At 42.6% G+C, this 15324-nt stretch overlaps 1 protein-coding gene across 1 annotated transcript in view; it reads right to left on the bottom strand.

Annotated features, from left to right (window-relative positions):
* The window catches only part of LOC142502800 (cytosolic phospholipase A2 delta-like), a 53115-nt gene extending 38145 nt beyond the window's left edge, over positions 1-14970 (bottom strand). The window contains exons 1-4 of the mRNA XM_075614321.1: positions 14798-14970; positions 2127-2196; positions 347-483; positions 21-152 (exon numbers count right to left, since the gene is read on the bottom strand). Of these exons, the coding sequence (XP_075470436.1) occupies positions 21-152; positions 347-483; positions 2127-2196; positions 14798-14830 (372 nt within the window). The 5' untranslated portion in view covers positions 14831-14970. The remainder of the gene's footprint in view (positions 1-20; positions 153-346; positions 484-2126; positions 2197-14797) is intronic.
* Positions 14971-15324: the final 354 nt, after the last annotated feature.

Below are 15324 nucleotides of genomic sequence, written 5' to 3'. Positions count from 1 at the left end.
TCTACAACTTCACCTCTCACCTTAGAATTGAGAAGGAAGGTCTTCCGCAGGGCCTTCCCTATCGGAACATTCCCCACATCAAACAACACTGTGTATAGTGCATCGTTTTGAGAGATGGTGTCTTCATCATGAAGTGTCAGATGCATCACGTTCTGCAAATACAAACACATGCTGTAAAGTGGTGTGCCTGGCAATCTGCAACAAGCCTACAGTTGGAAGAACTGATCATTATGTGTTAGGGTTCAATCAGTGGAGGGCAAATGAAGCTTATTAGAAGGTCACGGTGACCTCAAACATATTATGTGCAAGAAGAGAGTATCAAAATGGGGAGTTCCTTGTCTCTTACCTTAACATTGCCACAGATTTTGAACTGGAAGGTCTCTTCCCAGACGGGATTGCTACTGTTTGCTATAGTCTTGGTTCGAGAATGTTCATTTGTAGCCGTCGGAAGCCACAGACATACATAGCAATCTGCGTTACTCGCTGCACAGAAGAAGGCAAAAACCATCAAATGCATTGGTTTAACTCCACATTACTTAATAATAAGGACAGACTCCTTTAAATCTGTCGATAATATATTTATTTATTTGTTTCAGCAATTCATAAGATGAGTTTCTATACCCACACTGTTCTTGAGTTACTGACATTGATAATGGCCCCATATTATTGTGGAAGACCGAAACATCTGCTGTTATTTGTATTATTAGGTTGTAATGTTGTCATTATCAGTTTAATACTGTATTTATCAGAGCATATTGGTGTGCAGTGTTTTTTCCAATTTTGTAATTCTATACATCCCCTTAGAGAGGGGTCCGACCACTAGAACCCTATTGCATAAGTACATTTCAAAGGGGACTTATTTTGTATTGATTTATGAGTTACTGACATTGCTAACATTACTACAGCATCATCAATTGGAGTCACTGTTGTTTCCAAATCTCATGCCAAGGTGGCACTGAGTAAATGAGTACTTGGGTTTTCTACTCTTCTAACAAAGCCCAACATAAAAGATGGCGGCATATAAAGACCAAATCTCTCCCAATGATGCCTGTTTCTCTGAGCTCCTGTAAAGTCCTAGGCCCCACATGATCTTTAACATTTTTCTTATTCAAGAGTTTCCCTTTCTATCCGACATTTCATTGTTTTTATCCCAATAATGTTTTAATCTCATATATATATATATATAGATATAGATATAGATATAGATATATATATATATATAGAGAGAGAGAGAGAGAGAGAGAGAGAGAGAGAGAGAGAGAGAGAGAGAGAGAGAGAGAGAGAGAGAGAGAGAGAGAGAGAGAGAGAGAATAGAAGGGGAGCCGTGTTGGTCCTTTCTTACATATAGTAACAAAGAAGAGAGAGGGAGTAGGGGGTATGATACCTTTTATTTGACCAACAAGTAGTTCATATGTTACACGCTTTCAAATGTCTCAGGGTCCTTCATCAGGGTTTTCCTTCATCTCCTTCCCCAGGTGACTTCCTTCATCTCCTTCCCCAGGTACTTTCCTTCCCCAGGTGTCTTCCTTCATCTCCTTCCCCAAGTGTCTTCCTTCATCTCCTTCCCCAGGTGTCTTCCTTCATCTCCTTCCCCAGGTGTCTTCCTTCATCTCCTTCCCCAGGTGTCTTCCTTCATCTCCTTCCCCAGGTGTCATCCTTCATCTCCTTCCCCAGGTGTCTTCCTTCATCTCCTTCCCCAGGTGTCTTCCTTCATCTCCTTCCCCAGGTGTCTTCCTTCATCTCCTTCCCCAGGTGTCTTCCTTCATCTCCTTCCCCAGGTGTCTTCCTTCATCTCCTTCCCCAGGTGTCTTCCTTCATCTCCTTCCCCACCGATGAAAGACCCTGAGACATTTGAAAGCTTGTAACATCTCAACTACTTGTTGGTCCAATAAAAAGGTATCATACTGTACACCTACTCCCTCTCCCTCCTTTGTTACTACATGTTACGTATAGATACATAGAAGAAACCTCACAAGGCGGAAATCAAGAAGCTGTACTCACGATTGCTTTGTGGTTCATTAAGGTAATTTTCAGAGAACATGGAACAACATATTATTAAATGATCTCCATTTAGCATTTAGATGTTAATATAAACATGGAAATGTGATAAAAGGTTGAATACTTACTCCAGTCTGCCCATGGGATGTTCCTGGCTCGTATAACTCTGACCGATAACAAGTTTGGGGCAACCTCCTCCTGTAAGGAGACACACGTGTAATTATTCACTGTACAGAGGTAATGCCAGCAATGCATAGTGGGCACTCAATACCAATATAGAAGGGGTCCTAAATCCTCACCTGCCGCCCCCCCCCCCCCCCCCCCACTAAGATTCGTCAAGTTGGAATACCTAAAAAACAGGTGTTTGTACGAATGTAAAGTATATTTAAATTTATATAGCACCAACCATATATACAGCGCTGTACAGAAGAAAAATGAGAACACAGGAAATGATAGTCCACGTGCATGTATTTCCCGGTATTTCATATTACCAGTAGGCTTGCACTCTAATTTCCCAATTATATATAAAATGATAGTAAATTGATGCAAAGTTTCACAGAAACAAATGAAACTGCTTTAAGAGGAAACCTAGATTTAAAAACCGGGAAATTGTATGTTGATGAGAAGTTGTCTTTGAATATTATTGTTTAATCCGTATACAAAATATACACCTGATGAAACAGGAAGAATAAAAACAGGGTGTATGCACAGGTGGGGTGAATACACTAAGTGCAGTCACCATTCCATGGAGAATACAGGAGAGGCATTAGCAGCCAGATTAGGAGAGGAGGAGGAAAACCTGCAATGCAAATGACCTGCCAGCCTCCACATGTCCGTCTCAGACAGGACATAAACATTTGGCATTGTGAAACATGCTGGGTGCATTTCCTGTTCACACTCACACAGCAATCCTCCTCCTTTTGCCTGTAGGTGTTCAACCAATGCCAAGATTGTTGCCTTTCAACTAAAGTAAGGATTCCAATGAGTAATATAACCCATTCAGTACTGAAACTAATACAATGGCCAGCAGTCTATAGGGGCCCATGATGGCATAACTGATAATACTGTTTGTAATACAGTTGCACACTGCCCCGGTAAAACATAAGTACGCGTTGACCTGCGTGTAATACAGACACACACTGCTCTGCATATAATACAAACACACTGCTCTGCATATAATACAGACACACACAGGCGACTCTGCGTATAATACAGACACACACTGCTCTGCATATAATACAAACACAGGCTGCTCTGCGTATAATGCAGACACATACTGCACAGACATGCAGCTCTGCGCATTATAAAGACACGCATAGGCTGCCCTGCGTATAATACAGACACACTGCTCTGCATATAATACAGACACACAGTCTGCTCTGCGTATAATGCAGACACACACTGCACAGACAGGCAGCGCTGCGTGTAATACACACACAGTCTGCTCTGCGTATATTACAGACACACACTGCTCTGCGTATAATACAGACACACACTGCTCTGCATATAATATAAACACACTGCTCTGCATATAATACAGACACACACAGGCGGCACTGCGTATAATGCAGACGCACACTGCACAGAAAGGCAGCTCTGCGTGTAATACAGACACACACAGGCAGCTCTGCGTGTAATACAGACACACACAGGCAGCTCTGTGTGTAATACATAATACATATTACAAGTGATGTGTATTGTTATTAACATTCCAGTAAAATAATATTTTCTGTTACCAGTTCAAGATACACCAACAGATCACTAAGAAACCTCCCTGTAACTCTGAGAAACCTCCCTGTAACTCTGAGAAACCTTCCTGCGAGTGTCCTATGAATTCAGACCAATCCTTACCAAAAAAGTGCACATCCTTTTTTGTTACGATAACCCAATATTTATATATGGCTGACCATGTAATTACCCCATTTGAAAAGCCCACCTTTGTTACGGTGGCATTGAAATATTAATAACATTTTACACCCACTCGCCCAACACACATTCTATATTGGGGCTGTTTTTTAACTAATATACCAATTAATGTCAATAAGGATTGTGTTATGCAAAATGGCCCAAATGTCCGCATTGGACTATACAGAATGATCCCCTTACTCTTGCCATGCACAGAGATGCCCAACACACACGTCTATTCCTACTTTCGGCACCTGTTCCCAGAGAGGTTACCCTTCAAGAACCAAAGTAAGTGAGATTCGGGGATCTTGGAGCAAGAAAGTTGCATTTCAAAGGCACCGAATTTGTGAGACAATGGATGGCTATGAGTCAGTGTATGCTAAAAATCAGTGGGACTGAGACCAAATTATTGAGCCTCAGCGTCTGACTGTATCCTCATATAACATTAGACTGTAAAATTCCCCAATGTTTACCTGCATATCTAATGCCTATATTGTGCAGTTACTTCCCTCAATTCCTAATAGGCAGACATGGCTAAAGGTATATATAAATAATACAAGTGTAAGCATGAAGACAATTTAAAGCAGTATGTTTTATTAACAACGACAGAGGAACAGTGGGCGCAGGACTAATCCTGCTCAAAATAGATAATGTAGTCATGAGTTGACTCAAATCCCCAGGTAGGGAGGGCGTGTAGCAATGGGCAGGTACGCAATATACAGTACCGCAACAAAACAAACATAGGGATACACCTATTAAGGGATGTGCACTCAGAGTAACAATAAACTAATGTATGTACATAAATGAATTACAGAGATGCAAACAGATGAATGATTATAGATCAAAAAATGAAATGTAATAAATTGCTAAGAAACGGTACACATGCATAAACCATCTAAAAACCTTCATATCCGATGCCTGTGGCTAGTTTAATGGCCCCGGTGCTGTGGGTAAGGGGGTGGGATGTGTAAGGCGAGACAAGCCGGTCAGGTGTCGCCACGCCATTGCGTGCGCGCGCAAAGGCGATTCGGAGGTATAAGGCAGGGGTGCCCAACTCCAGGCCTGAAGATCCCCCCAACGGTTCAGGTTTTAAGGATATTCCTGCTTCAGCACAGGTGGCTCAATCAGAGGCTCAGTCGAAGACTGAGCCACCTGTGCTGAAGCTGGGACTGGTTGAGCCACCTGTGCTGAAGCAGGCATATCCTCAAAACGTGACATGTTGGGGGGGGGGGGGGTCTTGAGACTGGAGTTGGCCACCCCTGGTATACGGCACAGAAGTAGGAGATCTCGTTTCTCCGGTCAGAGTTCTGTAAAGGCATTCTCTCGGTTCGCAGAGTACCGCAATACTTCTCTTCCTGATCTTACATCCTACACTGTTTGGCATACGGCTTTCATCCCATGATTAATCTGCCTACAGCTAGATGATTACTAATACTGTGATCATCTATACTTAGTTCTTCTGATCAGTAGGAGCCACTTAACATCAGCATTACAGCCAGCTATACTCAGTACTGCTTCTCCAGACTTACACATCCCATCCCCTTACCCACAGCCCTGGGGCCTTTACACTAGCCACAGGCATCTGATATTATTGTTTTTAGGAGGTTTATTTATGTGTACCGTTTCTTAGCAATTTTATTCAAAAGATATCTATATATATATATATTATATTATATTTAGGCACTGTACCATGTATAGGTGTCATTGGATTTGCATTGAGCTCTGTCTGTGTTTCATGTTCTGTCTCTGGTTTTAAATATACATTGCCATGCTCGGTACCACTCGTCTGTGACACTTATACGCTTATATATATGTTGTGGTTATTTTGGGGGCTCAATATGAGCTTTTAGGTGTCCTGTATATATTACTTAGAAAGGGCAAGAAGAAATGTCCTAAGCTAAGTGTCTGAAAGGTTCAAAAACAGAGTTTTCCCCGAGCCCAGTTCCATCCAAAGGTTACCATGGCAACGTCAGACGCTAGAAACTGAATCAGGCTGCAAAAAAATCTTGCGTTGTCAGGCATCTTATGGAATAGCCGTGCTTAGTAAATATACGCCTTTTGTGGGGCCTTTACACTAGCCACAGGCATCTGATATTATTGTTTTTAGGAGGTTTATTTATGTGTACCGTTTCTTAGCAATTTTATTCAAAAGATATCTATATATATATATTATATTATATTTAGGCACTGTACCATGTATAGGTGTCATTGGATTTGCATTGAGCTCTGTCTGTGTTTCATGTTCTGTCTCTGGTTTTAAATATACATTGCCATGCTCGGTACCACTCGTCTGTGACACTTATACGCTTATATATATGTTGTGGTTATTTTGGGGGCTCAATATGAGCTTTTAGGTGTCCTGTATATATTACTTAGAAAGGGCAAGAAGAAATGTCCTAAGCTAAGTGTCTGAAAGGTTCAAAAACAGAGTTTTCCCCGAGCCCAGTTCCATCCAAAGGTTACCATGGCAACGTCAGACGCTAGAAACTGAATCAGGCTGCAAAAAAATCTTGCGTTGTCAGGCATCTTATGGAATAGCCGTGCTTAGTAAATATACGCCTTTTGTGTTTGTTTTAACCCAACGGGGTGCTGTGAATTCTTTGGTGTGAAGCTATTCCTGCAATACCACAGGATTTGTTTTTTAATATTATTATTTGTTACATATTTTGGTGAAGGAGATCACGCTGACAGTATTGTCTTCTGCATCAAAAGCAAGTTCTACTGGATCCAGTGGCCACTCGCAGACAGCACTCACAACCCACGCGCCACCCGCCGCCTCACACCCTAGCAGGACCCCCACTCACAGACAGCACTCACAACCCACGCGCCACCCGCCGCCTCACACCCTAGCAGGACCCACACTCACAGACAGCACTCACAACCCACGCACCACCCGCCGCCTCACACCCTAGCAGGACCCCCACTCACAGACAGCACTCACTACCCACGCGCCACCCGCCGCCTCACACCCTAGCAGGACCCCCACTCACAGACAGCACTCACAACCCACGCGCCACCCGCCGCCTCACACCCTAGCAGGACCCACACTCACAGACAGCACTCACAACCCACGCACCACCCGCCGCCTCACACCCTAGCAGGACCCCCACTCGCAGACAGCACTCACAACCCACGCGCCACCCGCCGCCTCACACCCTAGCAGGACCCCCACTCACAGACAGCACTCACAACCCACGCGCCACCCGCCGCCTCACACCCTAGCAGGACCCACACTCACAGACAGCACTCACAACCCACGCACCACCCGCCGCCTCACACCCTAGCAGGACCCCCACTCACAGACAGCACTCACAACCCACACGCCACCCGCCGCCTCACACCCTAGCAGGACCCCCACTCACAGACAGCACTCATAACCCACGCACCACCCGCCGCCTCACACCCTAGCAGGACCCCCACTCGCACACAGCACTCACAACCCACGCGCCACCCGCCGCCTCACACCCGCCTCACTTTTTCCATCACTTATGCCACCAAAATATACATTGTACTGTGGTGTGTTTACAATTAACCATTTTTATACAACATCGTATTACATTTTCTTCCATCTTTCTTTTCAATATTATTATCCAACCTTTACAACAAACAGTCACCTATTGTTCCACGATTTATAAATAATACTACCTATTACGCATTTACATCCCGGGCAACGCCGGGTCTCTCAGCTAGTATATATATACACACACACACAGTTTATGTATATCATCATATTACTTGAAAACCATGTAGTATTATTACAGTGAAAGCTCATCCGAGCAGGAAATGACAAACTCTATTGCTTCTTTAAATCCGCAAAGGATTTTATCACGGTATTGTATATATTTATCACCCGTTTTTTTATTGTCTGTATATGTACACCATAGAGAGGCCACGTGCATTATCAAGGTCAAATAACAATAAAAAATAAAAGGCGGTTATTGTGTTATATTAATGCACTGCCCATTACTCTGCTATCTCCTACCCTCTTCTGGCCCAGTGAAAGGTCTAATGTCGCGGCGCCATGATGAGAGGAGATGCGGCATGAGGCAAGGTAAGAGCCCCCCCCCCCCCCCCCCCCCCCGCCCACATGTCCCTGCACCGAGCCCAGCAAATATCCCAGCCGGCCCTGCTTCAGGTTAATCCATATCCACAAAGCTAGTTACGTGCAAAAACAGGACTTAATGCAGTGTTACTGCGCTGTGAAGATAGGGGATTGGGTCCGAAATAAGTTAGTGCCGGAAATCATTTTCCTTTTCTTGTTTGAGGAAAATAGAGGAAACAAAATCCTCATAAAAATAATATAAACAGAAAGCAGAATGTTTCTACATTTCTCTTGAGAAAGCATAAAACTCATATGATCATTAAACATCAACATTATTTGCTATGAAGTAAACCACCAGCCTCTTGTTTTACTAGAATAATTGTAACCCTTTTAGAGGCAATCCATGCAATGTGCTACATGTGTTTTGTTTTTTAAATAAATCCGTTATGCAGTATTAGAAAAAACTTGCTGCATTTGTATTTTTTATTATTCAACTCTTAATGCCATTTCTAATGAGGTTTAATATACTGAGCTTCCTTTGATTTCTATAGCAGGGTTTAGCCCACCTCCCAAGATCCTTGTTCGGCTGCGCTTATACAGCCGGCGACGCGACCGATGACGTCACCCGTCGCCATAGTTGTAATTTGTTGTTTGGAGACGTCGCTGGCTACAAGGCCAGTGGTCAGCAAAGGGGAAGGCAGACGGGCAGAGAAGCTCCCTGATTGGCTTATAGCCAGTCACATGTGGCGACGTCTCTTCAAAAACTCCACTATAAGCGCCGGCTATGGCGACAATGCATTTGTTTTGACACTTTCCTGTTTGTTACAATTATATCCCCAGAAGTTTGAGCTGCAAACTGTAACAATAGATAATGTTACCTTGGTTATATAAGGCTGCTTTTATAGTGCCGGCGCCAGCGACACTGCGTCAAAACAAATGCATTGCCAACGTCGCGTGCGCTTATAGTAAGCACGGCGCGACGGATTGGTCGCGATCGCTGGAAGTCATCTCAATTTGATTTTTCCAGCGGCCGCAGACGGACGTCGCCGACACTATAAGCGCCGCCTTAGAATACATTGTAGCTGCTACACTAATTTACACTGACTGAAGGATTGATTTGAAACTGAAAGGCAGCCATTTGCTGAACCCTGGGAAGCAGGATTTTGCTGATCGATCACAGGAGAACTAATCGATCGGCAGCTCATGTAATTCGTTTTCAATTAAGATAATCAAAGGCGGCATTTTTTTTTTTTTAAGTCCGTGCCTCTTGGAGTACCCCTTTAAACTCAATGACCTTACATTAACTTCTGCTGCCCCTGTAAATTAGACATTACAAATACAAGAACACAGTCAGAACATACAATCTAAAAATAACACAATACAACAGCAACTTTCAAGGACCCAAATCAGTAAGACTTGGGGATGCTACACCAAATAAATGGTATTTTAATGGAAAGATACTGTCTTCAGTGAGTGAAACTCTATAGAACCATTTGACACTACTGATGCTAATAATCAGCGACTCTCAATGCATATCAGTGACACACGGTAGGTCTTTGACAAACTACTAAGATTGGAAGGTCTTAAACCTGCGGCAATAAAAGAGGTTAAAAATGCAATTCTCATCACTGGAAAATATTTTGTGTTACACTTATTTTGAGAGGAGACTACCCAGAGTCCCAGACAGATGGTCTTCAGCCTTCGTGTTGGAAACACCAAATCACAGAGGAAATCAACAATCAGGGATAGCACAACATGGCGGCCACTTCTGGGAGCCAGGAATGGAACGCATTTTTCAATATTGTACAATGCGTTTTACAGTGACTGAAACGGGAAAGCGCCCAACAGCCAGACCGACCAAATCAAACCATTCTGCGGAGCACTATATATATATTTTTTTTAAACTAGTCTTCACTGCATAACTTGGGACTTCGGGGGGTCTCTTCTATGCTCTATAGACAACATTGCACCACTGACATTTTTTTTAATTCTGCCGAGAATTCTTCTCTTTTGCTCTTACTGTGCAACACTTCAGCATTATCCTATTTAAATAGGTACTTGCAAGCCGCTCAATGAATAAATGCTGATTACATGATATCTAGGAGCCAGCAACGCACTGCTCTGGTGCTCCCCAAAACAATTGGTTTTGCCTTGGGGACCCCATTGTGTATTCAATGCACAAAACAAAATGCCTAAAATTCAGGGTCTGGGTCCCACACAAAGGAAACCATTTACAAGAATAAGGATTCCATATGGTGGAATATATTCTCTGGGGGACTGATGCAGGAAAACGGTTCCTCTTTCTCTGTCACGCTCTGTGACTCTCGTCTACTTCTGACACTTGCCGTGTTCTCCCAATGTGTATGTCCCTCCTACCGCTCTGAGCCTCCCTAACATTGGGTTAGGTAAAAGAGTGAAAAATAACATGATCTCATAACTATGCCTCTGGTTTAATACCATTAAGCAGCAATACGACTTAGCATTTTTTAAACATTGATTCTAAGACGCATCTTCATTTGTGCGTCTTAGAATCGAGGAAATACGGTATATATATATATATATATATATATGTATATATATATGTATATATATATAAATATATTTATATATATAAATATATTTATATATATATATATACATATATACATATATATATATATATATATATATATATATATATATATATACACACACACAGTGGTTGACAAATCACCAAAAAATCTACTCGCCACACAAAAAAATCTACTCGCCACCTAGTACCAAACGTGTGCTGCTTGGGCCAATATTTACTCGGCCGGGGGTTAAATCCACTCGCCCGGGGCGAGCAAATGTATAGGTTTGTCGAACACTGTATATATATATATATATATATATATATATATATATATATATATATATATATATATATATCGTATTTCCGTATATATATTATTGCATGATTGAAGCAGGGGGTCTCCAGAGCTGAACTCCGTTAATTTCGGCTCCGGACCCCCCTGCTTACGGAGATACTTCCCTCAGAAGATGCTGCCGGTACCTCTGCTGAGTTTAAAGCCCCTGCTCACACAGGCCAATAGGAAGCCGCACCGGATATGATGTCACGGCTTCTTATTGGCAAGCGTGACGCGGGACATTGAAAGCCGCCATTAGATTAGACACATCGTTCCTCTGAATCCAGGGATACCGACCGGCGCCACTATGGAGGTAAGTATCTCCAGAAGCAGGGGGTCCCCAGAGCTGAAATGAATGGGGTTCAGCTCCGGGAGACACCCTGCTTTAATGCTTCAAACCAGTAGTACAAAATCATTTTATTTGTTCCTGAAAAAGCCAACCCGTATAACAATCGGGCTGTTTTCAGTCGAAATTCCCCATTTACTACAATGGGGAATTTCAGACGAAAATGGCCAAAATTGGCTACTATAGAATAAGCCCCTAAATAACAAGCAACAAATATTAGATTTACCAAAGGAAATCCCTCTAAAAGTCAGATTTTTTTGGTTTCTGTACTTTTTTCCTTCATGAGACCTGGAGCAGAGATAAATGATTGCCATCGCAGTGAGGCCATCGCAGTGAGGTCATCGCAGTGAGGCCATCGCAGTGAGGCCATCGCAGTGAGGCCATCGCAGTGGGGCCATCGCAGTGAGGCCATCGCAGTGAGGCCATCGCAGTGGGGCCATCGCAGTGAGGCCATCGCAGTGAGGCCATCGCAGTGAGGCCATCGCAGTGGGGCCATCGCAGTGGGGCCATCGCAGTGGGGCCATCGCAGTGAGGCCATCGCAGTGAGGCCATCGCAGTGAGGTTTCCAGTTTCGAGCGTCTTTGTAGAACACGGAAGGTTGCAGTGTTTAAACTGCAAACTGGTCCATATAGGAAATGTATAATGGGGAACTCTCCGTGTCGTCTCCTTTATCAGAGACTTTTCAAATATTTAATTGCAATATAATTAAAACCGGGCTAATTGATGCCGCTGTTGACGACTTGTTCTATTCCTGGCCACTGGATCCAGTAGAACTTGCTTTTGATGCAGAAGACAATACTGTCAGCGTGATCTCCTTCACCAAAATATGTAACAAATAATAATATTAAAAAACAAATCCTGTGGGATTGCAGGAATAGCTTCACACCAAAGAATTCACAGCACCCCGTTGGGTTAAAACAAACACAAAAGGCGTATATTTACTAAGCACGGCTATTCCATAAGACGCCTGACAGCGCAAGATTTTTTTGCAGCCTGATTCAGTTTCTAGCGTCTGACGTTGCCATGGTAACCTTTGGATGGAACTGGGCTCGGGGAAAACTCTGTTTTTGAACCTTTCAGACACTTAGCTTAGGACATTTCTTCTTGCCCTTTCTAAGTAATATATACAGGACACCTAAAAGCTCATATTGAGCCCCCAAAATAACCACAACATATATATAAGCGTATAAGTGTCACAGAGGAGTGGTACCGAGCATGGCAATGTATATTTAAAACCAGAGACAGAACATGAAACACAGACAGAGCTCAATGCAAATCCAATGACACCTATACATGGTACAGTGCCTAAATATAATATAATATATATATATATAGATATCTTTTGAATAAAATGAATAAATCTGTCAAAATTTGTTGCATAGTTCTAAGTCTGATTGAAGCTCTTATTAACCTGTACATTACCAGGAAAAGCACTCTGTAGTAGATTTGTCGCAATCAAACTGTAAGCAAGCAAGTTCCCCTGATTTAAATGGTTAAAAGCTCACTCCATTGCATCTCCCACTCTCAGGGGAACTTGCTTACAGTTTGATTGCGACAAATCTAATACAGAGTGCTTTTCCTGGTAATGTACAGGTTAATAAGAGCTTCAATCAGACTTAGAACTATGCAACTAATTTTGACATATTTATTATAAATCATTCTTCCTGTTATTACACAGGTTATTAAGAATTTATATTAGTGTTAGGACCCTTGAGATGTGGTCTGCCGTGTAGGGGCTCAAGGGCTTACAATACTTTGGCCAAAGAGTTAAACTAAAAGACCATTTTATTCAAAAGATATCTATATACTGTATATATATTTAGGCATTGTACCGTGTATAGGTGTCATTGGATGTGCACTGAGCTCTGTTTGTGTTTCCTTTCTAAGTAACACAATAAATAAAAATACCACTTGTGAGCACAGTCACATGTCCCAGACAGCTCTGCAACCCTGCCCTTCCCCATTATCTCTTAGCATACAGTGCTTCCACTGCAGCCAGGGATTCTGGGAAATCCTATGCAAATGAGCACACAGGGTCACTTTTTACGTCATGTCCACTTTAACATGGGACCCCTATAAGCTTATACCTGCCGCATTACACAGCTTTATCAGCACAGCCTGAATTAAAGAAGTACAGAGCCAGTAACCCTACTCGCAGACAGCGGTTTCTACCTTTTTGGTCTCATCAGTGCGAGGACGGTTATACTGGCGTTGCAATGTGAAGCTGGGACAGGATTCACCCGCACATTAAATAAGTTATAGTGGGTAAAAAAGTAAGTGAAACAATAAATTGCGAAAACCTATGGCAATCAGCTTGAAATGCGCATTAAAGGGCCGCAGAGAGTCTGCAGGCGCGAGGAGGCGTTTTATGGAACAGAACCGCGAAATCAGGTCCTAAATCCTTCTGTCCTAAACTATCCCATATAAAAGTGCTTAAGCCGCTCAGGGTAAAAAGAAGCTCGCATCTCGCTCTGGGTCACAAGGAAGATCTCCATAATAACCATGCACACAGCACGTTTAATAACCATGCACACAGCACGTTTAATAACCATGCACACAGCACGTTTAATCACCATGCACACAGCACTTTTAAAAAACATGCACACAGCACTTTTAAAAAACATGCACACAGCACTTTTAAAAAACATGCACACAGCACTTTTAAAAAACACGCACACAGCACTGTCAACCGCCACCTAGTGGCTGGTTTGTAAAGTGAACTCAAGTCAAAACTGCAGAGTTGAGCAACAGAGAGGACTTCTTTGAAAGTGGCTTGTTTAGTGCAATGTTAACATTTCTACATGGCATAACAACGCGAAGCACTGTGTTATCTTCCGCCTTTCCCCAGGTCATGCTTTTTTCTTTAATCTACAGAGCATCACCATGCCTGAAACGTTAAATGCACGTGGTACCTGCCCCCACTGCCCCTAGTATGCAGAAATAACTAAAAGGTTTATCCATTAGTGCAGGGGAGCTCAACACCAGTACTCAAGACCCCCCCCCCCCCCCAACAGGTCAGGTTTTCAGGAGATCCCAGCTTCAGCACAGGTGAAGACTGAGCCACTGATTGAGCCACCTGTGCTGATGCTGGGATCTGACCTGTTGGGGGGGGAGGGGGGGAAGGTCCTTATGGCTGGAGTTGATCAGCACTGCTGAGTGCTTTGATAAGATTTATGAGAAAACAGGCATTGGCAGTAGGAACAGAGGCTACATATAGTTCTTTTTTCAATTTCATTACAAAATGATGAAGGTTTAAAATACCTATCAAGAATGTTAATCGTGATTCAAACATTTTCATTTCATTTACTCACTGAACAAAACAAAAACTAAAACTAGAAATCCAACCACAATGGCAGCACTGGAAGTTGTATAGTTTATAGTTCTACAGAGATTGTGGCGACGAAGGCAGTTTGGTATATCTAGCTGTGGTACATAGGATAAGTAGACTGGGGTTCCACGGAGTCAGAATACATTCTTAAATGATTAAAAACATGAATTATTCAATATAATCATCATTTGAGGTACAAAAAGAAGGTAAAGCAACTATAGGAAAGGAAGCATTTCTAAAAAGGCACTTTGAAGCTTGTGTATGTAAGAGTGAATGATATTTAGCTTTACCTGGTAGGAGCCGGCAGAGCGCACACCAGCCATTCTTGCTGTGATCAGAGGCGTCCTTCCTATATACACGTCAGTTCTATTAATGACAAAACTTCTCTCTGGCAGCTGAAACTAAGTCTCTGATCCAAACTGTCAGTGATAAAGGTCAGAAGAGGTGTAGATATTATTTTTTTGTCACACCCATTTCTAAATGACAGACATAATTAAATTAAACTACCTCCTCTTTTTTTCTTCTTTTAAGATCATCGCCAAGGAATGGATGGGAGGAGGCGTAAAAAGGCCTTAGGTTACCTGTAGTGTGCATAGGTTGGTCATTTATAGAACCTGATGAAGGACGTATAATGAGATATACCTTCTCATGGGATATGACATGCTTAGAAAATGACTCTCTCCGCCTGTATGCGTTCCACCACAAGTGATGTCATCTAAACTACCAAGATAATTCAGGAATGACAGTGTAGGTGGTGTGTACCTTGCAGGTTACATTCTACCAGACACGAGGATTCAATAAAGACCTACACCAATTA

This window comes from Ascaphus truei, chromosome 9 (assembly GCF_040206685.1).
Source record: "Ascaphus truei isolate aAscTru1 chromosome 9, aAscTru1.hap1, whole genome shotgun sequence".
In the NCBI taxonomy this organism is placed as follows: Eukaryota; Metazoa; Chordata; class Amphibia; order Anura; family Ascaphidae; genus Ascaphus; species Ascaphus truei.
Note: the sequence above shows the minus strand (reverse complement) of the source record. Positions and strands in the feature narration are given on the sequence as shown.